The sequence below is a fragment of the Salmo salar genome, chromosome ssa12, assembly GCF_905237065.1.
Source record: "Salmo salar chromosome ssa12, Ssal_v3.1, whole genome shotgun sequence".
Taxonomy (NCBI): domain Eukaryota; kingdom Metazoa; phylum Chordata; class Actinopteri; order Salmoniformes; family Salmonidae; genus Salmo; species Salmo salar.
Window position 1 is genome coordinate 101520420 of NC_059453.1, and position 26813 is coordinate 101547232.

The window sequence follows — 26813 nt, forward strand, 5'->3', positions numbered from 1 at the left end:
ATAAAAGGCTCCGTTTGCTACCCAAATTCTGCTCTCCTGCGCCTGACTCCCTTACAGCCAGTTACGCATACCTAACACTAATCTATGAATTTCACATGACTGGGAATATAAATGTTCATCTGTTGGTCAAAGATAACATTTAAAAAAAGGTAGGGGTGTGGATAAAAAAAACTGTCAGTGTCTGGTGTGACCACCATTTGCCTCATCCAGCGCGACACATCTCCTTCGCATAGAGTTGATCAGGCTGTTGATGTTGTCCCACTCCTGCTGCTATAGACCACCAAGTACTAACAGTCAGTATCTGGATAACATGTGTGAAATGCTTGATAATGTCTGTGATATCAACAGAGAGGTATATTTTCTGTGTGATTTAAATATTGACTGGCTTTCATCAAGCTGCCCACTCAAGAAAAAGCTTCAAACTGTAACCAGTGCCTGCATCCTGGATCAGGTTATCAGTCAACCTACCAGGGTAGTTACGAACAGCACAGTAATTAAATCATCAACATGTATTGATCACATCTTTACTAATGCTGCAGAAATGTGCTTTAAAGCAGTATCCAAATCCATAGGATGTAGTGATCACAATGTAGTAGCCATATCTAGGAAAACCAAAGTTCCAAAGGCTGGCCCTAATATAGTGTATAAGAGGTCATACAATACATTTTGTGCTGATTCCTATGCTGTTGATGTAAATATTTTTTGCTGTTCTGTGGTATGTAATGTGGAGCAACTAGATGCTGCACTTGACACATTTATGAAATTGCTGATTCCACTTACTAATAATCACAAAAACTGATAAATCGTTGTGGAATTGAGAAATTGTATGGTTGAGAGGGATGAGGCAAAAGGAATGGCAAATACATCTGGCTGCACAACCGATTGGCAAACGTACTGCAAATTGAGAAATCATGTGACTAAACTGAATAAAAATAAGAAAATATTCTATGAAACAAAGATGAATGATAGTAAAAAGCTTTCGAGTCCCTTAAATGATATTTTGGGCAAAAAGGCAAACTCGGCTCCATCATTCATTGAATCAGATGCTCATTCACCACAAAACCCACTGATGTTGCCAATTACAATTAAGATTAGCAAATTTAGGCATGACATGCCAGCAACAAAAGCTGACACTACACATCCATGTACAACTGATCAAATTATGAAAGACAATCATTGTAATTTAAAATTTCATAAAGTGGAAAATTACTGAGGATAATAGCGGATGATTTTACCACTCCTATTTGCCATATCTTCAATATAAGCCTACTAGAAAGTGTGTGCCCTCGGGCCTGTAGAAAGTGTGTGCCCTCGGGCCTGTAGAAAGTGTGTGCCCTCGGGCCTGTACAAAGTGTGTGCCCTCGGGCCTGGAGGGAAGCAAAAGTCAAGTAAAGCCTCCTTTACTAGCTCAAATAGTGGACCAATCAGCCTGTTACCAACCCTTAGTAAACTTTTGGAAAAAATTGTATTTGACCAGATACAATGCTATTTTACTGTAAACAAACTGACAAGACTTTTAGGGAAGGACATTCAACATGCACAGCACTTACACAAATGACTGATGATTGGCTGAGAGAACTTGATAAAAAGATAGTGGGAGCAGTTTTGTTAGACTTCAGTGCAGCTTTTGAAATTATCAATCATTGTCTGCTGCTGGAAAAGGTATGTGTTATGGCTTTACACCCCCTGCTATATTGTGGATAAAGAGTTACCTGTCTCACAGAACACAGAGGGTGTTCTTTAATGGAAGCCTCACCAACATAATCCAACATAATCCTGGTTGAATCAGGGATTCCCCAGGGCAGCTGTCTAGGCTCCTTATTTTTTTTACCTCTCTGGGCTAGGTGGGACGCTTGCGTCCCACCTACTCAACAGCCAGTGTAATCCCGTGGCGCGATATTCAAATACCTCAAAAATGCAAAAATGCAAAAACACTCATTTTTCAAGCTAGCATATAATGTCACATAAACCCAAACCACAGCTAAATGCAGCACTAACCTTTGATGATCTTCATCAGATGACAACCCTAGGACATTATGTTATACAATACATGCATGTTTTGTTCAATCAAGTTCATATTTATATCAAAAACCAGCTTTTTACATTAGCATGTGACTAGCATGTGACTAGCATTCCCACCGAACACTGCCGGTGAATTTACTAAATTACTCACGATAAACGTTCACAAAAAACATAACAATTATTTTCTGAATTATAGATACAGAACTCCTCTATGCACTCGATATGTCCAATTTTAAAATAGCTTTTCGGTGAAAGCACATTTTGCAATATTCTAAGTAGATAGCCCGGCATCACAGGGCTAGCTATTTAGACACCCAGCAAGTTTAGCACTCACCAAAGTCAGATTTACTATAAGAAAAATGTTATTACCTTTGCTGTTCTTCATCAGAATGCACTCCCATGACTTCTACTTCAATAACAAATGTTGGTTTGGTCCCAAATAATCCATTGTTATATCCAAATAGCGGCGTTTTGTTCGTGCGTTCAAGACACTATCCGAAAGGGTAAATAAGGGTGACGAGCATGGCGCATTTCGTGACAAAAATGGTCTAAATATTCCATTACCGTACTTCGAAGCATGTCAACCACTGTTTAAAATCAATTTTTATGCCATTTTTCTCGTAAAAAAGCGATAATATTCCGAAAGCGTGTATACGTACAAAGAGAGAGAAAATAAAAGCCCTCGTGCACGAGCCTGAGTCTCAGAGTACTCTGATCGGCCACTATCCAAACGCGATAATGTGTTTCAGCCTGGGGCTGCCTCGATATCATTCAGCTTTTTCCCGGGTTCTGAGAGCCTATGGGAGCTGTAGGAAGTGTCACGTTACAGCAAAGATCCTCAGTCTTCAATAAAAAGAGCCAAGATGAACAACAACTTGTCAGACAGGCCACTTCCTGGTCAGAATCTTCTCAGGTTTTTGCCTGCCATATGAGTTCTGTTATACTCACAGACACCATTCAAACAGTTTTAGAAACTTTAGGGTGTTTTCTATTCAAAGCCAATAATTATATGCATATTCTAGTTACTGGGCAGGAGTAGTAACCAAATTAAATCAGGTACGTTTTTTATCCGGCCGTGTAAATATTGCCCCCTATCCCCAACAGGTTAACCTGTTGGGTCTAGGGGGCAGCATTTGCACGTCTGGATAAAAAAAATGTACCCGATTTAATCTGGTTACTAATCCTACCCAGTAACTAGAATATGCATATACTCATTATATATGGATAGAAAACACTCTAAAGTTTCTAAAACTGTTTGAATGGTGTCTGTGAGTATAACAGAACTCATTTGGCAGGCAAAACCCTGAGACATTTTCTGACAGGAAGTGGATACCTGATGTGTTGTATTGACTTTAAACCTATCCCATTGAAAAACACAGGGGCTTAGGAATATTTTGGCACTTCCTATTGCTTCCACTAGATGTCACCAGCCTTTACAAAGTGTTTTGAGTCTTCTGGAGGGAGATCTGACCGAACAAGAGCCATGGAACGATGATGTCCCATTAGACACCTGGCGCGCGAGTTCATGTTGGGTACCCTCGTTCCAATACGTTATAAAAGAGTATGCATTCGTCCACCTTGAATATTATTCATGTTCTGGTTAAAAAAGGCCCTAATGATTTATGCTATACAACGTTTGACATGTTTGACGTAATTGAACGGAAATATTTTTTCCCCTCGTTCATGACGAGAAGTCCGGCTGGCTTACATCATGTGCTAACGAGACGGAGATTTTTGGACATAAATGATGAGCTTTTTTGAACAAAACTACATTCGTTATGGACCTGTGATACCTGGAAGTGACATCTGATGAAGAGAATCAAAGGTAATGGATTATTTACATAGTATTTTCGATTTTAGATCTCCCCAACATGACGTCTAGTCTGTATCGCAACGCGTATTTTTCTGGGCGCAGTGCTCAGATTATTGCAAAGTGTGATTTCCCAGTAAGGTTATTTTTAAATCTGGCAAGTTGATTGAGTTCAAGAGATGTAAATCTATAATTCTTTAAATGACAATATAATATTTTACCAATGTTTTCTAATTTTAATTATTTAATTTGTGACGCTGACTTGACTGCCGGTTATTGGAGGGAAACGATTTCCTCAACATCAATGCCATAGTAAAACGCTGTTTTTGGATATAAATATGAACTTGATAGAACTAAAAATGCATGCATTGTCTAACATAATGTCCTAGGAGTGTCATCTGATGGAGATTGTAAAAGGTTAGTGCATCATTTTAGCTGGTTTTATGGTTTTGGTGACCCTGTCTTTGACTTGACAAAACATTACACACAACTCTTGTAAATGTACTGTCCTAACATACTCTAAATTTATGCTTTCGCCGTAAAACCTTTTTGAAATCGTAAAACGTGGTTAGATTAAGGAGATGTTTATCTTTCAAATGGTGTAAAATAGTTGTATTTTTGAAAAATTTGAATTTTGACATTTATTTGGATTCAAATTTGCCGCTCTTGAAATGCACCTGCTGTTGATGGAGTGCACCACGGGTGGCACGCTAGCGTCCCACCTAGCCCCAAGAGGTTAAATCTTTGCTGATGACTGTTACGTTCCCAAGCAAAAAAAACTAATAATGTCGCTCAAACAGAAGGGGGAACTAACAAAGAATCACTGACCAACAACCAAAATGAAACAAGATGGGTTTTAGGATGAGTTCTGAAAGACACTCATGGGGGATGTCCACTGAAAGTTGACTGGCAACAACAGTTGGAACCTAAAAGACACCCACCATGAGCGCCCACTAAATTTGCCTATGAAGAGGCAAACAAAAGAAAAACCCACACCACACTTAAAGACAGGAATCGAAATCAGGGAAATCAGATAAAGGATTCTCGTCTAGAAATCAAAATACGACGTGCCAACTAAAGTATTTTATTTTACATTTTTTATTTAACTAGACAAGTCAGTTAAGAACAAATTCTTATTTCCAATGACGGCCTACCCTGGCCAACCTCGAATAACACTGGGTCAATTGTCTGCCGCCGTATGGGACTCCCAATCACAGCCGGTTGTGATACAACCAGGAATCAAACCAGGGTCTGTAGTGACGCCTCTAGCACTGAGACGCAGTGCCTTAGAACACTGCGCCACTCGGGAGTAGGTGAATGGATGATCTCCGTACGTGTGGAGGAGGTGTGACAGCGTGGGGGTGCTTTGCTGGTGACACTGTCTGTTATGTATTTAGAATTCAAGGCACAATTAACCATCATGGCTACCACAGCATTCTGCAGCGATACGCCATCCCATCTGGTTTGCGCTTTGTGGGACTATCATTTGTTTTTCAACAGAACAATGACCCAACACACCTCCAGGCTGTGTAAGGGCTATTTGACCAAGAAGGAGAGTGATGGAGTGCTGCATCAGATGACCTGGCCTCCACAATCACACGACCTCAACCCAATTGAAATGGTTTGGGATGAGTTGGACCGCAGAGTGAAGGAAAAGTAGCCGTGTGCTCAGCATATGTGGGAACTCCTTCAAGACTGCTTGAAAAGCATTCCTCATGAAGCTGGTTGAGAAAATGCCAAGAGTGTGCAAAGCTGTCACCAAGGCAAAGGGTGGCCACCCTATCAAGACAACTTAAGCACTGAGACATCCACTCTTAAAAAGCACCTGGTTCAGCACAGGTGAAACATCTTCCAACTAACGAGACAGCAATCAGCATAGGTGTAACACATACTGACTAATGAGGTGACACCAATCAGTGCACCCTACTTGCTAACAAGCTATACGTGCTAAAGAAAAACCTCAAAGCATAAATGGAAAAAACAATGTCTGTAACATGTCTGCCACTGGCTTTGAATAAAGTTAGTTAGTCCTGAATATTTCAAAAATTAAACGCATTGTATTTGGAACAATTCATTCACTAAACCGTAAACCTCAACTAAACCTTGTAATAAATAATGTGTAAATTGAGCAAGTTGAGGTGACTAAACTGCTTGGAGTAACTCTGGATAGTGAACTTTCATGGTAAAAACACGTTGATACAACAGTAGCTAAGATGGGGAGAAGTCTGTCCATAATAAAGAGTTGCTCTGCCTTTTTAACAACACATTCAACAAGGCAGGTTCTACAGGCCCTAGTTTTGTCACACCTGGACTACTGTTCAGTCACCTGGTCAGGTGCCACAAAGAGGGACCTTGGAAAATGACAATTGGCTCAGAACAGAGCAGCATGGCTGGTCCTTAAAACCTGTTGAGGTGTAGGGGGCAGTATTTTCACGGCCGGATGAAAAACGTACCCAAATTAAACTGGTTACTACTCTGGCCCAGGAACTAGAAAATGCATATTATTGGTAGATTTGGATAGAAAACACTCTGAAGTTTCTAAAACTGTTTGAATGGTGTCTGAGTATAACAGAACTTTTATAGGAGGAACCACTGTAGGTAGTTAGGCAGACAGGTAGTTAAGTAGGTAGGTAGATCTTATGGTTTGGGTACAGATAGGTAGATAGGTATTTAGGAAGATAGGCAGTTAAGTAGATACAGTTGAAGTCGGAAGTTTACATAAACCTTAGCCAAATACATTTAAACTCAGTTTTTCACAATTCCTGACATTTAATCCTAGTAAGAATTCCCTGTTTTAGGACAGTTAGGATCACCACTTTATTTTAAAAATGTGAAAAGTCACCAGAATAATAGTAGAGAGAAAGATTTATTTCAGCTTTGATTTCTTTCATCACATTCCCAGTGGGTCAGAAGTTTACATACACTCAATTAGTATTTGGTAGCATTGTCTTTAAATTGTTTAACTTGGGTCAAACGTTTCGGGTAGCCTTCCACAACCTTCCCACAATAAGTTGGGTGAATTTTCGCCCATTCCTCATGACAGAGCTGGTGTAACTGAGTCAGGTTTGTAGGCCTCCTTGCTCGCACATGCTTTTTCAGTTTTGCCCACCAATGTTCTATAGGATTGAGGTCAGGGCTTTGTGATGGCCACTCCAATACCTTGACTTTGTTGTCCTTAAGCCATTTTGCCACAACTTTGGAAGTATGCTTGGGGTCATTGTTAATTTGGAAGACCCATTTGTGACCAAGCCTTAACTTCCTGACTGATGTCTTAAATCCACATCATTTTGCTCCCTCATGATGCCATCTCTTTTGTGAAGTGTACCAGTCCCTCCTGCAGCAAAGCACCCCCACAACATGATGCTGTGACCCCCGTGCTTCACGGTTGGGATGGTGTTCTTCGGCTTGCAAGCCTCACCCCTTTTTCCTCCAAACATAACGATGGTCATTATGGCCAAACAGTTCTATTTTTGTTTCATCAGACCAGAGGGCATCTCTCCAAAAAGTATGATCTTTGTCCACATGTGCAGTTGCAAACCACAGTCTGGCTTTTTTTATGGCAGTTTTGGAGCAGTGGCTTCTTCCTTGCTGAGCGGCCTTTCAGGTTTTGTCGATATAGGACTCGTTTTACTGTGGATATAGATACTTTTGTACCTGTTTCCTCCAGCATCTCCACAAGGACCTTTGCTGTTGTTCTGGGATTGATTTGCACTTTTCGCACCTAAGTATGTTCATCTCTAGGAAACATAATGCATCTCTTTCCTGAGCGGTATGACGGCTGCGTGGTCCCATGTTGTTTATACTTGCGGACTATTGTTTGTACAGATGAATGTGGTACCTTCAGGCGTTTGGAAATTGCTCCCAAGGATGAACTAGGCTTGTGGAGGTCTACAAAAAAGATTCTGAGGTCTTGGCTGATATCTTTTGATTTTCCCATGATGTCAAGCAAAGAGGTACTGAGTTTAAAGGTAGGGCTTGAAATACATCCACAGTTACACCTCCAATTGACTCAAATGATGGCAATTAGCCTATCAGAAGCTTCTAAAGCCATGACATCATTTTCTGGAATTTTCCAAGCTGTTTAAAGGCACAGTCAACTTAATGTATGTAAACTTCTGACCCACTGGAATTGTGATACAGTGAATTATAAGTGAAATAATCTGTCTGTAAATAATTGTTGGAAAAATGGCTTGTGTCATGCACAAAGTAGATGTCCTAACCGACATGCCAAAAGTATAGTTTGTTAGCAAAAAATGTGTGGAGTGGTTGAAAAATGAGTTTTAACCTCTATGGGCTATGTGGGACGCAAGCGTCCCACCCCTGGTACACTCTATCAACAACAGGTGAAATATCAAGAGCGCCAAATTTGAAAACAATTAAATGTCATAATTCAAATTTCTCAAACATACAACTATCTTACACCCTTTGAAAGATAAACATCTCCTTAATCTAACCACGTTGTCCGATTTCAAAAAGGCTTTACGGCGAAAGCATAAAGTTAGATTATGTTAGGAGAGTACATTGACAATAGCTGTGTGTAATGTTTTGTCAATTCAAAGACAGGCGTCACCAAAAGCAGAAAACCAGCTAAAATTATGCACTAACCTTTGACAATCTCCATCAGATGACACTCCTAGGACATTATGTTAGACAATACATGCATTTTTTGTTCTATCAAGTTCATATTTATATCCAAAAACAGCGTTTTACTATGGCATTGATGTTGAGGAAATCGTTTCCCTCCCATAACCGCCAGTCAATCAGCACAACAAATTAAATAATTACTATTCGAAAACATTGGTAAAATATTATATTGTCATTCAAAGAATTATAGATTTACATCTCTTGAACGCAACCGGATTGCCAGATTTAAAAATAACCTTACTGGGAAATCACACTTTGCAATAATCTGAGCCCTGCGCCCAGAAAAATACGCTTTGCGATACAGACTAACCGCCATGTTGGAGAGATCTAAAATCGAAAATACTATGTAAATAATCCATTACCTTTGATTCTCTTCATCAGATGTCACTTCCAGGAATCCCAGGTCCATAACAAATGTAGTTTTGTTCGAAAAAGCTCATAATTTATGTCCAAAAAGCTCTGTGTTGTTAGCACATGATCTATGCCCGCCGGACTTCTCTTCATGAACGAGGGGAAAAAAAATATTTACGTTCGTTCAAACATGTCAAACGTTGTATAGCATAAATCATTAGTGCCTTTTTTAACCAGAACATGAATAATATTCAAGGCGGACGATTGCATTATCTTTTAAAACGTATTGGAACGAGAGTACCCAACATGAACTCGCGCGCCAGAGTCTAATCGGCCACCACCGTTCCAAGGCTCTTGTTCGGTCAGATCTCACAGTATAAGACTCAAAACACTTTGTAAAGACTGGTGACATCTAGTGGAAGCCATAGGAAGTGCTCAACGATGAATAAGCCCCTGTGTGTTTCAATGGCATAGGCTTAAAGGTAATTCAACACATGTATCCACTTCCTGTCAGAATTTGTCTCAGGGTTTTGACTGCCATATGAGTTCTGTTATACTTACAGACACCATTCAAACAGTTTTAGAAAATTCAGAGTGTTTTCTATCCAAACCTGAACAATAATATGCATATTCTAGCTTCTAAGTTGGTGTAGGAGGCAGTTAAATATGGGCACATATTTTTTTCAAAATTCTCAATACTGCCCCCTAGCCCCAATGACTCCAACCTAAGTGTACGTAAACTTACGACTTCAACTGTAGGTAGTTCTTATGGTTTGGGTACAGGTAGGTTGATAGGTAATTAGGTAGACAGGTAGTTAACCTGTTAGGGCTAGGGGGCAGTATTGACACGGCTGGATAAAAAACATACCCGATTTAATCTGGTTACCACTCCTACCCAGTAACTAGAATATGCATATACTTATTACATATGGATAGAAAACACCCTACATTTTCTAAAACTGTTTGAATGGTGTCTGTGAGTATAACAGAACTCAAATGGCAGGTCAAAACCTGAGAGATTCCTTTACAGGAAGTGGCCTGTCTGACCATTTCTTGAACTTCTTTTCCATCTCTATGTTTTACTAAGGATCTCTGCTCTAACGTGACACTTCCTACGTCGTCCATAGGCGCTCAGAGCCCGGGAAAAAACAGAATGTCGTCATCCCAGCCCCAGGCTGAAACACATTATTGCCTTTCTCAAGTGGCCGATCAAGGGACACTGGGCTTAGGCGCGTGACCCGACCGCCCCCGCCTTTGGGATTTTTTCCTCTGTTTGCCGAAAAGGAGATTCCCTGTCGGAAAATTATCGCTTTTCTACGAGAAAAATGGCGTAAAAATTGATTTTAAACAGCGGTTGACATGCTTCGAAGTACGGTAATGGAATATTTAGAATTTTTTTGTCACGAATTGCGCCATGCGCGCGACCCTTCTTTACCATTTCGGATAGTGTCTGGAACGCACAAACAAAACGCCGCTATTCGGATATAACGATGGATTATTTTGGACCAAACCAACATTTGTTATTGAAGTAGCAGTCCTGGGAGTGCATTCTGACGAAGACAACAAAAGGTAATCAAACTTTTATAATAGTAAATATGATTATGGTGAGTGCTAAACTTGCCGGGTGTCTAAATAGCTAGCCCGTGATGCCTGGGCTATGTACTTAGAATATTGCAAAATGTGCTTTCACCAAAAAGCTATTTTAAAATCAGACATATCGAGTGCATAGAGGAGGTCTGTATCTATAATTCTTAAAATAATTGTTATGCTTTTTGTGAACGTTTATCGTGAGTAATTTAGTAAAATGTTCGCGAATTCCCCGGAAGTTTACGGGGGGTATGCTAGTTCTGAACGTCACATGCTAATGTAAAAAGCTGGTTTTTGATATACATATGAACTTGATTGAACAAAACATGCATGTATTGTATAACATAATGTCCTAGGGTTGTCATCTGATGAAGATCATCAAAGGTGAGTGCTGCATTTAGCTGTCTTCTGGGTTTTGGTGACATTATATGCTGGCTTGAAAAATGGGTGTCTGATTATTTCTGGCTTGGTACTCTGCTGACATAATCTAATGTTTTGCTTTCGTTGTAAAGCCTTTTTGAAATCGGACAGTGTGGTTAGATTATCGAGAGTCTTGTCTTTAAATAGCTGTAAAATAGTCATATGTTTGAGAAATTGAAGTAATAGGATTTTTAAGGTTTTGAAAATCGCGCCACAGGCTTAAAGTGGCTGTTACGTAGGTGGGACGAATTCGTCCCGCCTAGCCCAGAGAGGTTAACCTCTTTGGGCTAGGGGGCAGTATTTTCAAGTCCAGATGAAAAGCGTGCCCAAAGTAAACTGCCTGCTACTCAGGCCCAGAAGCTAGGATATGCATATAATTGGTAGATTTTGATAGAAACACTCTAACGTTTCTAAAACTGTTAAAAGTATGTATGTGAGTATAACAGAACTGATATGGCAGGTGAAACCCTGAGGACAAACCACCCCCCCAAAAAAATTCAGCTTACCACTATTTTCAATGGCCTTAGTGTTTCCAAGCGCGTGGAGGAAAGTGTGTTCTTTCTTGTTTAACTCCGCTAAAGACAATAAGAATTCTCTGCCTTAAATTTGATCATTTATTTGCGTATTAGGATATCTAAGGTTTGATTATAAACGTTGTTTGACTTGTTTGGAAAAGTTTATTATTAACGATTCATTTCGTATGCATTTTGACAGAGGGAAACTGAGTGGATTATTGACTGAAGCGCGCCAACTAAACTGAGTTTTTATGGATATAAAGAAGGACATTATCGAACAAAAGGACCATTTGTGATGTAACTGAGACCTTTTGGAGTGCCAACAGAAGAAGATCATCAAAGGTAAGGCATTTTTTATATCGCTATTTCTGACTTTCGTGTCGCACCTCCCTGGTTGAAATATGTTTGTCATGCATTTGTATGATGGGGCGCTGTCCTCAGATAATCGCATGGTTTGCTTTCGTCGTAATACCTTTTTGAAATCTGACACGGCGGCTGGATTAACAAGAAGTTAAGCTTTATTTCGATATACTACCCTTGTGATTTTATGAAAGTTAAATATTTCTAATAATTTAATTTGAATTACGCGCTCTGCATTTTCACTGTATATTGTCGAGATGTTCCGCTAGCGGTAACCTAAGCAGATAGATAGCTCTTATGGTTTGTGTACAGATAGGTATTTAGCTAGATAGGTAGTTAAGTCATTCTTACCATGTCCTTGTGGTTTGGGTAGAAGGTCTGGTCGATCAGAGGGAACTTGTCAGGGCCTAGTTTCTTACAGGTGGCGATCAGCTGGGCAAACTAGTGGAGGGGTACAGGAGACAGTTAGTAGAGGTGGCCTGGGACTAGTGATTAGGCCTGGGACTAGGACTGAAGAAGACATGGCAGCTGAACTAAAATCCTACAGACCTTTCCTCCAGACACCGGGTAAGTGTTAAGAAAAAGTTGTTGAGGAACTGATGAGCCAAATTATTTACAGGACTCTGTTCCAGACACCTGGTAAATGTTCAGATAAAGCTGTAACTGGAGGAACATACAGTGATGGAAAAAAGTATTTGATCCCCTGCTGATTTTGTACGTTTGCCCACTGACAAAGAAATGATCAGTCTATACTTTTAATGGTAGGTTTATTTGAAAAGTGAGAGACAGAATAACAACAACAAAAATATAGAAAAACGCATGTCAAAAATGTTAGAAATTGATTTGCATTTTAATGAGGGAAATAAGTATTTGACCCCTCTGCAAAACATGACTTAGTACTTGGTGGCAAAACCCTTGTTGGCAATCACAGAGGTCAGACGTTTCTTGTAGTTGGCCACCAGGTTTGCACACATCTCAGGAGGGATTTGTCCCACTCCTCTTTGCAGATCTTCTCCAAGTCATTACGGTTTCGAGGCTGACATTTGGCAACTCGAACCTTCAGCTCCCTCCACAGATTTTCTATGGGATTAAGGTCTGGAGACTGGCTAGGCCACTCCAGGACCTTAATGTGCTTCTTCTTGAGCCACCCCTTTGTTGCCTTGGCCATGTGTTTTGGGTCATTCTCATTTTCAATGCCCTGGCTGAGGGAAGGAGGTTCTCACCCAAGATTTGACGGTACATGGCCCCGTCCATCGTCCCTTTGATGCGGTCAAGTTGTCCTGTCCCCTTAGCAGAAAAACACCCCGAAAGCATAATGTTTCCACCTCCATGTTTGATGGTGGGGATGGTGTTCTTGGGGTAATAGGCAGCATTCCTCCTCCTCCAAACACGGCGAGTTGAGTTGATGCCAAAGAGCTCCATTTTGGTCTCATCTGACCACAACACTTTCCCCCAGTTGTCCTCTGAATCATTCAGATGTTAATTGGCAAACTTCAGACGGGCATGTGTATGTGCTTTCTTGAGCAGGGGGACCTTGCAGGCGCTGCAGGATTTCAGTCCTTCATGGCGTAGTGCGTCACAATTGTTTTCTTGGCGACTATGGTCCCAGCTGCCTTGAGATCATTGACAAGATCCTCCCGTGTAGTTCTGGGCTGATTTCTCACCGTTCTCATGATCATTGCAACTCCACTAGGTGAGATCTTGCATGGAGCCTCAGGCCGAGGGAGATTGACAGTTTCTTTTGTGTTTCTTCCATTTGCGGATAATCGCACCAACTGTTGTCACCTTCTCACCAAGCTGCTTGGCGATGGTCTTGTAGCCCATTCCAGCCTTGTGTAGGTCTACAATCCTGTCCCTGATATCCTTGGAGAGCTCTTTGGTCTTGGCCATGGTGGAGAATTTGGAATCTGATTGATTGATTGCTTCTGTGGACAGGTGGCTTTTATACAGGTAACAAGCTGAGATTATGAGCACTCCCTTTAAGAGTGTGCTCCTAATCTCAGCTCGTTACCTGTATAAAAGACACCTGGGAGCCAGAAATCTTTCTGATTGAGAGGGGGTCAAATACTTATTTCCCTCATTAAAATGCAAATCAATTTATAACATTTTTGACATGCGTTTTTCTTGATTTTTTTGCTGTTATTCTGTCTCTCACTGTTCAAATAAACCTACCATTAAAATTATAGACTGATCATTTCTTTTTCAGTGGGCAAACGTACAAAATCAGCAGGGGATCAAATACTTTTTTCCCTCACTGTATGAGGCAAATCATTCTCTAAATGATTATCTGTTAGCTGGCTGGGGCACAATGATGGGAAGTACTAATGTAACACAGGTTATTGTGCTGGTGGTGCTGCTACAGTGATCTGGTCCATTAGCATCCAACATTAAATCAATGTTGTGCTGAGTTATAAGGTCAATTTAAAAGCCAGTTATAAAAATGTCAGGCCCTGTGTTTAATAGTGCAGCCTATTTCCCCACTGTAAAGCCTTACCACCCCCTTTGAATGTGTGTGCATGCCTGTGTGTGTGTGTACGTGTGTGTGTGCCTGTGTGTGTGTGTCTCACCGCCCAGGGCTTGTCACAGAGGCTGTAGATGGACTCCAGTGAGTTGATGCTGGGGACTCCTGCGTACTGCAGGCCGATGATCATGTTCCTGAAGTCCTCATTGTGGGCCATGCTATAGGCATGCTGCCTCATCAGGACAAAGTCAGGTTTAATGGACCTGAGAGGGTTAGAGGACAAAGTCAGGCTTGAAGGACCTGAGAGGGTTAGAGAACAAAGTCAGGCTTGAAGGACCTGAGAGGGTTAGAGAATAAAGTCAGGCTTGAAGGACCTGAGAGGGTTAGAGAACAAAGTAAGGCTTGAATGACAGGGGAGCGTAGAACAGATGTGATTTGATCACATTCAGAAATAGGGTCTGAAGTGATCAAACTGAGACATTAAAACTCTGCTGAGGTAATGTCCTGGAAAGCATACGGCCTGGGTGCCCTTAGAAAAATAAATGTGTTCCTGCAAACTTCCTGCAAGTAAATAGTGTGCCACAAAATGTTGCTAGAAGTTTCTAAATGTTTGCCACTAGTGGTGAATCGGCGGCAAAGCTTTGGCAACAAAAATATTTATTGCCAATAGTGGCAAACAGTTCACAATAGTTTTTTTTCTGACAGATAATTCTCTCAAGATTCTATTTGAATCCGTGGCAAACCTGAGGCAGGAACATCTACAGTGCCTTTCGAAAGTATTTAGACCCCTTGACTTTTTACACATTTTGTTACGTTACAGCCTTATTCTAAAATAGATTAGATAAAACTATTTCCTCAGCAATCTACACATAATACCCCATAATGACAAAGCAAAAACATTTTTTTAAATTTGTGCACATTTATTAAAAAGAAAAAAACATAAATACCTTATTTACATAAGTATTCACACCCTTTGCTATGAGACTCGAAATTGAGCTCAGGTGCATCCTGTTTCCATTGATCATCCTTGAGAGGTTTCTACGACTTGATTGGAGTCCACCTGTGGTAAATTAAATGGATTGGACATGATTTGGAAATGCACACATCTGTCTATTTAAGGTCCCACAGTTGACAGTGCATGTCAGATGAAATACAAAGCCATGAGGTTGAAAGGAATTGTCCGTAGAACTCCGAGACAGGATGGCGTCGAGAGACAGATCTGGGGAAGTGCACCAAAACATTTCTGCACCATTGAAGGTCACCAAGATTACAATGGCCTCCATCATTCTTAAGTGGAAGAAGTTTGCAACCACCAAGACTCTTCCTAGAGCTGGTCGCCCGGCCAAACTGAACGATCAGGGGAGAATGGCCTTGGTCAGGGAGGTGACCAAGAACACAATGGTCAGTCTGGCAGAGTGGCCAGACGGAAGCCACTCCTCAGTAAAAGGCACATGACAACCGGCTTGGAGTTTGCCAAACGGCACCTAAAGACTCTCAGACCATGAGAAACAAGATTCTCTGGTCTGATGAAACCAAGGTTGAACTCTATGGCGTGAACGCCAAGCGTCACGTCTGGAAGAAAACCTGACACCATCCCTACAGTGAAGCATGGTGGTGGCAGCATCATGCTGTGGGGGTGTTTTTCAGCGGCAGGGACTGGGAGACTAGTCAGGATCGAAGGAAAGATGAACAGAGCAAAGTACAGAGAGATCCTTTATGAAAACCTGCTCCAGAGTGCTCAGGACCTCAGACTGGGGCTAAGGTTTACCTTCCAACAGGAGTGGCTTCGGGACAGGTCTCTGAATGTCCTTGAGTGGCCCAGTCAGAGACCGGACTTGAATCCGATGCAACATCTCTGGAGATACTTGAAAATAGCTGTGCAGCCACACTCCCCATCCAAGCTGACAGAGCTTGAGTGGATCTGCAGAGAAGAATGGGAGAAACTTCCCAAATACAGGTGTGCCAAGCTTTTAGCATCATCCCCAAGAAGACTTGAGGCTGTAATTGTGCCAAAGGTGCTTCTACAAGGTACTGAGTAAAGAATACATATGTAAATGTGATATTTTAGTTGGATTTGTTATACATTTGCTAACATTTCTAAAAAACTGTTTTTGCTTAGTAATTAAGGGGTATTGTGTGTAGATTAAGGAAGGGAACAAATGTTTTAATACATTTTGGAATAAGGCTGTATCCTAGCAAAATGTGGAAAAAGTCAAGCGGTCTGAAAACTTTCGATGGCACTGTATGGCCGCTAGTAGCAAACAGTTTACCAGTATCCATTTCTGGTGAAAACTTGAGTTCCAAGACCAGTAACAATTGATGATAAATCAAGAAGATTAGAAACATCTGTTGGAAAATGGAAACCAAGCTATCTAGCTAGCTACAGTACCCACCAAAGTTGTCCGGTGAGTGTCTAACTTATTAATTACACTTTATAATAAAATGTAACATTTTATTAGCTTAATGGTGCCTAGTTAGCAATGTAATGTTTTATGGGATAGAGTGAAACATTTTGTTGATACCAGTTTCAATCTGTCAGCGTCACTGGAAACTATGTCTTTGTTATAGAGACATTTCCACTCATTCTGCTCCTTACTACACGCCCGTCCTCCCCAATTAAACTGCCACCGGCCTCCTGGTTTGCAATGAGGGATAGAAACCATACAGCCTGGGTACTGTACTGCGGGTTAGAAACCATACAGCCTGGGTAGTGTACTGCGGGTTAGAAACCATACAGCCTGGGTACTGTACTGCGGGTTAGAACCATACAGCATGGGTACTGTACTGCGGGTTAGAACCATACAGCCTGGGTACTGTACTGCGGGTTAGAACCATACAGCCTGGGTACTGTACTGCGGGTTAGAACCATACAGCCTGGGTACTGTACTGCGGGTTAGAACCATACAGCCTGGGTACTGTACTGCGGGTTAGAAACCATACAGCCTGGGTACTGTACTGCGGGTTAGAAACCATACAGCCTGGGTACTGTACTGCGGGTTAGAAACCATACAGCCTGGGTACTGTACTGCGGGTTAGAACCATACAGCATGGGTACTGTACTGCGGGTTAGAACCATACAGCCTGGGTACTGTACTGCGGGTTAGAACCATACAGCCTGGGTACTGTACTGCGGGTTAGAAACCATACAGCCTGGGTACCGTACTGAGGGTTAGAACCATACAGCCTGGGTACTGTACTGCGGGTTAGAACCATACAGCCTGGGTACCGTACTGCGGGTTAGAACCATACAGCCTGGGTACCGTACTGCGGGTTAGAACCATACAGCCTGGGTACCGTACTGCGGGTTAGAAACCATACAGCATGGGTACTGTACTGCGGGTTAGAACCATACAGCATGGGTACTGTACTGCGGGTTAGAACCATACAGCCTGGGTACTGTACTGCGGGTTAGAACCATACAGCCTGGGTACTGTACTGCGGGTTAGAAACCATACAGCCTGGGTACCGTACTGAGGGTTAGAACCATACAGCCTGGGTACTGTACTGCGGGTTAGAACCATGCAGCCTGGGTACCGTACTGCGGGTTAGAACCATACAGCCTGGGTACCGTACTGCGGGTTAGAACCATACAGCCTGGGTACCGTACTGCGGGTTAGAAACCATACAGCATGGGTACTGTACTGCGGGTTAGAACCATACAGCCTGGGTACTGTACTGCGGGTTAGAACCATACAGCCTGGGTACTGTACTGCGGGTTAGAAACCATACAGCCTGGGTACCGTACTGAGGGTTAGAACCATACAGCCTGGGTACTGTACTGCGGGTTAGAACCATACAGCCTGGGTACCGTACTGCGGGTTAGAACCATACAGCCTGGGTACTGTACTGCGGGTTAGAACCATACAGCCTGGGTACCGTACTGCGGGTTAGAAACCATACAGCCTGGGTACTGTACTGCGGGCTAGAAACCATACAGCCTGGGTACCGTACTGCGGGTTAGAACCATACAGCCTGGGTACCGTACTGCGTGTTAGAACCATACAGCCTGGGTACTGTATTTGTATTTACTATGGATCCACATTAGCTGCGGGCAGCAGCTACTCTTCCTGGGGCCCAGCAAAATTAAGACAGTTATACATTTTAAAAACATTACAATACATTCATAACTGATTTCACAATATATTAAGTGTGTGCCCTCAGGCCTCTACTCTACTACCACATATCTATACCAAAAATCCATGTTTTTATATAGTGCGTATGTTATCGTGTGTTTATATGCATGTGTCTATGTCTGTGTTGCTTCACAGTCCCCACTGTTCCATAAGGTGTATTTGTATCTGTTTTAAAATATAATTTTACTGATGGAATGAGTTACTTGATGTGGAATAGAGTTCCATGTAGTCATGGCTCAATGTAGTACTGTGCTCCTCCCATAGTCTGTTCTGGACTTGGGGACTGTGAAGAGACCTCTGGTGGCATGTCTTGTGGGGTATGCATGGGTGTCCGAGCTGTGTGCCAGTAGTTTAGACAGACAGCTCGGTGCATTTAACATGTCAATGCCTCTCATAAATACAAGTAGTGATGAAGTCAATCTCTCCTCCGCTTTGAGCCAGGAGAGAATGACATTCATATTATTAATGTTAGCTGTCTGTGTACTTCCAAGGGCCAGCGGTGCTGCCCTGTTCTGAGCCAATTGCAATTTTCCTATGTCCCTCTTTGTGGCACCTGACCACACGACTGAAAAGTAGTCCAGTTGCGACAAAACTAGGGCCTGTTGGACCTGCCTTGTTGATAGTGCTTTTAAAAATGCAGAGCAGCGCTTTATTATAGACAGACTTCTCCCCATCCTAGCTACTGTTGTATCAATATGTTTTGACAAAGCAGTTTAGTCTCCTCAACTTGCTCAATTTCCACATTATTCATTACAAGATTTAGTTGATGTTTAGTGAATGATTTGTCACAAATACAATGCTTTTAGTTTTTGAAATATTTAAAGAGTAACTTATTCCTTGCCACCCATTCAGAAACTAACTGCAGCTCTTTGTTAACTTTTTAAGGTATAGGGGGCAGTATTTTCGATTTCGGATGAAAAGCGTGCCCAGAGTCAACTGCCTAATACTCGGGCCCAGAGTCAAATATTTGCATATTATTAGTAGATTTGGATGGAAAACACTCGGAAGTTTCTAAAACTGTTTGAATGATGTCTGTGAGTATAACAGAACTCATACGGCAGGCAATAACCTGAGAAAAATCCAACCAGGAAGTGGGAAATCTGATGCTTGTAGTCTTTTCAAGTCATTGCCTATCTAACACACAGTGACTTAGGGTTCATTTTGCACTTCCTAAGGCTTCCACTAGATGTCAACAGTCTTTAGAACCTTGTTTCAGGCTTTTGCAGTGAACAGAGAGCGAACAAGAAGGCCGGGAAGTTGGTGACAGGTTAACCTGTTAGGGCTAGGGGGCAGTATTGACACGGCTGGATAAAAAACATACCCGATTTAATCTGGTTACCACTCCTACCCAGTAACTAGAATATGCATATACTTATTACATATGGATAGAAAACACCCTACATTTTCTAAAACTGTTTGAATGGTGTCTGTGAGTATAACAGAACTCAAATGGCAGGCAATAACCTGAGAAAAATCCAACCAGGAAGTGGGAAATCTGATGCTTGTAGTCTTTTCAAGTCATTGCCTATCTAACACACAGTGACTTAGGGTTCATTTTGCACTTCCTAAGGCTTCCACTAGATGTCAACAGTCTTTAGAACCTTGTTTCAGGCTTTTGCAGTGAACAGAGAGCGAACAAGAAGGCCGGGAAGTTGGTGACAGGTTAAGCTCATGCTATATTCTGGCTGGTATAGTCGAAATTCATCCTTCCGGCGTCACCTTCACACTGAAATTCGATGCCAATTTCGTTAGGTTCTTGCTGAGGTTGGCTTAGTTCTGTAGGTTGTCTTTGTCCTTTCAACGTGGGGATGGTAAGTCCTCACGTCCTTGGAACAGAAAGTTACATTTTCGTAAACGGGTTTATATAGTGGTGATAGAAGGGCGTTTCATAGTTTACAACCCATCTCTGTTCACTTGGGCGGGGCCTCTGAGTGAGCAAAGTGGTGTTCTTCTGACAAACTGTTCTCTCATTAAGAAGCTAAAAATTACATTTAATTTTTTCACAAATAGTTTTATATTTAAACATTTAAATTGCAGAACAATTCCATGTGAATCTGATAACTAGAATGTGTAGATTTTCCAAGATACAGTTTATGTCGTCCTATCATCAGTAATCATGTGTCAGACGTCAACTGAACTGACATCATATTCATTAAGTCCCAACGCATATTTTCAACTGGTTGGATTACCGAAATATGGTTCCGTTTCCCATTGTTTGATGTCACCAGACTCTCTCTCAATGTTAACAAAGGGATTTTCAATAGTCACATCGGTAGAGTAGAGAGAGGAAAAAGGGGAAACGTATTTATGGAGGTCATAAACCTCCCCCCTCAGGCCAACGTCATGACAACACCTATGTGAGAATGTTATTCATTGACTACAGCTCAGGATTCAACACCATAGTGCCCTCAAACCTCATCAATAAGCTAAGGACCCTGGGACTAAACACCTCCCTCTGCAACTGGATCCTGGACTTCCTGACGGGCCGCCCCCAGGTGGTGAGGGTAGGTAACAACACACCCGCCACGCTGATCCTCAACACAGGTGCCCCTCAGGGGTGCATGCTCAGTCCCCTCCTGTACTCCCTGTTCACTCATGACTGCACGGCCAGGCACGACTCCAACACCATCATTAAGTTTGCCGATGACACAACAGTTGTAGGACTGATTACCGACAACAACGAGACAGCCTATAGGGAGGAGGTCAGAGATCTGGCCATGTGGTGCCATGACAGCAACCTGTCCCTCAATGTGATCAAGACAAAGGAGATGATTGTGGACTACAGGTAAAAGAGAACCAAGCACGCCCCCATTCTCAACGCCAGGGCTGCAGTGGAGCAGGTTGAGAGCTTCATGTTCCTTGGTGTCCACATCACCAACAAACTAACATGGTCCAAGCACACCAAGACAGTCGAGAAGCGGGCACAACAAAACCTATTTGCCCTCAGGAGACAGAAAAGATTTGGCATCCTTAGCCGTGTCCTCAGAGCATGCGCAGACCAGCTGTCTGGTGTGTTTACGGACATATTCAATCAGTCCTTATCCCAGTCTTCTGTTCCCACATGCTTCAAGAGTGCCACCTTTGTTTCTGTTCCCAAGTGAAGGTAACTGAGCTAATGACTACCGCCCTGTAGCACTCACTTCATCATGAAGTGCTTTGAGAGACTAGTCAAGGACCATATCACCTCCACCCTACCTGACACCCTAGACCCACTCCAATTTGCTTACAGCCCAATAGGTCCACAGACGACGCAATCGCAATCACACTGCACACTGCCCTAAGCCATCTGGACAAGAGGAATACCTATGTAAGAATGCTGTTCATCGACTACAGCTCAGCATTTAACACCATAGTACCCTCCAAACTCGTCATTAAGCTCGAGACCCTGGGTCTCGACCCCGCCTTGTGCAACTGGGTCCTGGACTTCCTGACGGGCCGCCCCCAGATGGTGAGGGTAGGAAGCAACATCTCCACCCCGCTGATCCTCAACACTGGGTCCCCACAAGGGTGCGTTCTCAGCCCTCTCCTGTACTCCCTGTTCACCCATGACTGCGTGGCCATGCACGCCTCCAACTCAATCATCAAGTTTACAGATGACCCTACAGTGGTAGGCAAGATTACCAACAACGACGAGATGGCCTACAGGGAGGAGGTGAGGGCCCTCGGAGTGTGGTGTCAGGAACATAACCTCACACTCAATGTCAACAAAACAAAGGAGATGATCGTGGACTTCAGGAAACAGCAGAGGGAGCAGCCCCCTATCCACATTGACGGGACAGTAGTGGAGAAGGTGGGAAGTTTAAGTTCCTCGGCGTACACATCACGGACAAACTGAAATGGTCCACCCACACAGACAGCATGGTGAAGAAGGCGCAGCAGCGCCTCTCCAACCTCAGGAGGCTGAAGAAATTCGGCTTGTCATCAAAAAGACTCAAACTTTTACAGATGCACAATTGAGTGCATCCTGTCGGGCTGTATCACCGCCTGGTACCGCTACACCGCTACACTCGCATTAACATCTGCTAACCATGTGTATGTGACAAATAAAATTTGATTTGATTTGGTACACGCTTTATGCACGTCTATGGATAGGACCAAGGATATCCATGTTTGTGACCATCTTTTTGTCCGTTTTGCTAATCCAGCTCGGGGTAGGGCGCTTCTAAGCAGCATCTCTCTCATTGGATTGTGGAGGCTGTCTCCCTGGCATATGACAGCAAGGGTTGCCTAGCGGTGTGCATTCTCACTCCACTAAGGGTGTGGCGGCTTCTTGGCTATTGTACAGGGGCATGATAATTGGTGATATCTGTGCTGCAGCGAGTTGTGGGTCCCCCATACTGCTCCCAGTGTGGCTAATAATGTTATTATGGCTGGAAGTTGATGTTAGGGAGCGGGCGGGTTGCACATTTATCCGGGTTACTACAGGTTTCCTGTGGGTTTGAGCTGGGGGTTTGAGCTGTGTAACAGGGACTCTTGTCACTGCAACCAGATGAAGATCATCAAAGGTAAGTGATTAATGTTCTCACTATTTCTGACTTTTGTGACTCCTCTACTTGGCTTGAAAATGTTTGTATGCTTTTGTAAGCAGGGCGCTGTCCTAAGATAATCGCATGGTATGCTTTCGCCGTAAAGCCTTTTTGAAATCTGACACAGCGGCTGGATTAACAAGAAGTTAATCTTTAAGCCGATGTATAACACGTGTATCTTTGGTCCAAAATAATCCATCGTTATATCCGAATAGCGGCGTTTTGTTCGTGCGTTCCAGACACTATCCGAAATAGTAAAGAAGTGTCGCGCGCATGGCGCAATTCGTGACAATAAAATTCTAAATATTCCATTACCGTACTTCGAAGCATGTCAACCGCTGTTTAAAATCAATTTTTACGACATTTTTCTCGTAGAAAAGCGATAATATTCCGACAGGGAATCTCCTTTTCGGCAAACAGAGGAAAAAATCCCAAAGGCGGGGGCGGTCGGGTCACGCGCCTAAGCCCAGTGTCCCTTGATCGGCCACTTGAGAAAGGCGATAATGTGTTTCAGCCTGGGGCTGGAATGACGACATTCTGTTTTTTCCCGGGCTCTGAGCGCCTATGGACGACGTGGGAAGTGTCACGTTAGAGCAGAGATCCTTAGTAAATGATAGAGATGGAAAAGAAGTTCAAGAAATGGTCAGACAGGCCACTTCCTGTAAAGGAATCTCTCAGGTTTTGACCTGCCATTTGAGTTCTGTTATACTCACAGACACCATTCAAACAGTTTTAGAAAATGTAGGGTGTTTTCTATCCATATGTAATAAGTATATGCATATTCTAGTTACTGGGTAGGAGTGGTAACCAGATTAAATCGGGTATGTTTTTTATCCAGCCGTGTCAATACTGCCCCCTAGCCCTAACAGGTTAATAGGTTACTGTGCATTTTCCAGTAACTTAATGGCAGTTGGTCACCAGAAAGTTCATGTTTATTTTTTCAATAATTTACTTACTGTCAGCTTGCTGCTAGTACTTATTGTAACATTCACAGTAACTTACTGTACCTGATCTCTGTCACACTAAATGAACTGATGGTGTGGCAGGAAGGTCAGTTTGCTGACAACCAAAAGGTTGAGGCCAGGTGGGGCTGAGTCCCAAGTGTGCTTGCCACAAAGAATGTTTAGAAGTTGTTAACTAATGTTTGAGCTATTTTGTAATCAGAAAAGTTCAGTTAAAGTATAGTAAGTTACTGGCAGCTAGTTGCAAGTACGTTACTAGCAGTTACTCATACTAAAGAATGGGTTAATTTTGATACAAAGTCTGCCAATGGTGTAAATACTTGATCGAACTGCAATACATACCTCGGATACGTTGTAAATCTACACAGTATTGTTGTGTATTCCCTGAAAAGTAGTTAAACAAAAGTACAGTCAACAACACCATGGAGGCCATGGAAGGAGTGTTGTATGGCATTGAAACTTGTTTGGGGGTTTGGTAACAGTGTCCAAAGAAGGGCCAGGTGTATACAGAATGGTGTCGTCTGCGTAGAGGTGGATCAAGGAATCACCCGCCTCAAGAGCGACATCATTGACATATACAGAGAAAAGAGTCAGCCCGAGAATTGAAGCCTGTGGTACCCCCATAGAGACTGACAGAGGTCCGGACAACAGGCCCTCCGATTTGACACACTGAGCTCTATCTGAGAAGTAGTTGGTGAACCAGGCGAGGCAGTCATTTGAGAAACCAAGGCTGTTGAGTCTGCCAATAAGAATACGGGGATTGACAGAGTCGAAAGCCTTGGCCAGGTCAATGAAGACGGCTGCACAGTAATGTCTTTTATCGATGGCGGTTATAATATCGTTTAGTACCTTGAGCATGGCTGAGGTGCACCCATGACCAGCTTGGAAACCGGATTGCATAGCGGAGAAGGTACGGTATGATTTGTAATTCTCAGTGATCTGTTTGTTAACTTGGCTTTCAAAGACTTTAGAAAGGCAGGGCAGGATGGATATAGGTCTGTAACAGTTTGGGTCTTGAGTGTCACCCCCTTTGAAGAGCTGGATGACCGCGGCAGCTTTCCAATCTTTAGGAATCTCAGACGATATGAAAGAGAGGTTGAACAGACTAGTAATAGGGGTTGCAACAATGGCGGTGGATAATTTTAGGAAGGGAGGGCCCAGATTGTCTAGCCCAGCTGATTTGTAGGGGTCCAGATTTTGCAGCTCTTTCAGAACATCTGCTATCTGGATTTGGGTGAAGGTGAAGCTGGGGAGGCTTGGGCAAGTAGCTGCGGGGTGTGCGGGGCTGTTGGCCGGGGTTGGGGTAGCCAGGAGGAAAGCATGGCCAGCAGTAGAGAAATGCTTGTTGAAATTCTCGATTATCGTGGAGTTATCGGTGGTGACAATGTTTCCTAGCCTCAGTGCAGTGGGCAGCTGGGAGGAGGTGCTCTTATTCTCCATGGACTTTACAGTGTCCCAGAACTTTTTGGAGTTAGAGATACAGGATGAAAATGCTTTCCTAACTGACTGCGTGTATTGGTTCCTGACTTCCCTGAAAATGTGCATATTGCAGGGACTATTCGATGCTAGTGCAGTACGCCACAGGATGTTTTTGTGCTGGTCGAGGGCAGTCAGGTCTGGAGTGAACCAAGGGCTATATCTGTTCTTAGGTCTACATTTTTTGGAAAGGGGCATGCTTATTTAAGATAGTGAGAAAATTACTTTAAAAGAACAACCAGGCATCCTCTAATGACGGGATGAGGTCAATATCCTTCCAGGATACCCGGGCCAGGTCGATTAGAAAGGCCTGCTCGCTGAAGTGTTTTAGGGAGCGTTTGACAGTGATGAGGGGTGGTCTTTTGACTGCGGACCCATTACGGACGCAGGCAATGAGGCAGTGATCGCTGAGATCCTGATTGAAAACAGCAGAGGTGTATTTGGAGGGCAGGTTGGTCAGGATAATATCTATGAGGGTGCCCATGTTTATGGATTTAGGGTTGTACCTGGTGGGTTCCATGATAATTTGTGTGAGACTGAGAGCATCTAGCTTAGATTGTAGGATGGTGTTAAGCATATCCCAGTTTAGGTCACCTAACAGAACCAGCTCTGAAGATAGATGGGGGGCAATCAATTCACATATGGTGTCCAGGGCACAGCTGGGAGCTGAGGGGGGTCTATAACAGGCAGCAACAGTGAGAGACTTGTATCTGGAGAGATTAATTAAAAAAATTAGAAGCTCGAACTGTTTGGGCATAGACCTGGAAAGTATGACAGAACTTTGCAGGCTATCTCTGCAGTAGATTGCAACTCCTCCCCCTTTGGCAGTTCTATCTTGGCAGAAAAGTTGTAGTTGGGGATGGAAATCTCCGAATTTTTGGTGGCCTTCCTAAGCCAGGATTCAGACACGGCAAGGACATGAGGGTTGGCGGTGTGTGCTAAAGCAGTGAGTAAAACAAACTTAGGGAGGAGGCTTCTGATGTTAACATGCATGAAACCAAGGCTTTTACAGTTACAGAAGTCAACAAATGAGAGCGCCTGGGGACACACAGGGCCTGGATTAACCTCTACATCACCCGAGGAACAGAGGAGGAGTAGGATGAGGGTACGGCTAAAGGCTATCAGAACTGGTCGTCTAGTGCGTTGGGGACAGAGAATAAAAGGAGCAGATTTCTGGGCGTGGTAGAATAGATTCAGGTCATAATGTACAGACAGGGGTAAGGTAGGGCGCAGGTACAGTGGAGGTAAACCTCGGCATTGAGTGACGATAAGAGAGGTTGCATCTCTGCTGGGTGAGGTCACCCCATGTGTGGGAGGTGGGACAAAAGAGGTATCTGAGGCAAGTTGAGTGGGGCTAGGGGCTCCGCAGTAAAATAAAACAATGATAACTACCCTAAACAACAGTATACAAGGCATATTGACATTGGTGAGAGAGATAAAGCGAGGCATAAAGCAATCACAGGTGTTGATTGGGAGAGCTAGCTAAGACAACGGGTAAGACAGCAACAGCTAATCAGCTAAGACAACAACAGGTAAAATGGCGATG

The 26813-nt window shown here is 43.0% G+C and overlaps 1 protein-coding gene across 1 annotated transcript in view; it reads right to left on the bottom strand.

Moving 5' to 3' along the window:
- The window catches only part of LOC106566274 (synapsin-2), a 223019-nt gene that overhangs the window by 131329 nt on the left and 64877 nt on the right, over positions 1-26813 (bottom strand). Inside the window, exons 4-5 of the mRNA XM_045692010.1 lie at positions 14277-14433; positions 12061-12150 (exon numbers count right to left, since the gene is read on the bottom strand). Of these exons, the coding sequence (XP_045547966.1) occupies positions 12061-12150; positions 14277-14433 (247 nt within the window). The remainder of the gene's footprint in view (positions 1-12060; positions 12151-14276; positions 14434-26813) is intronic.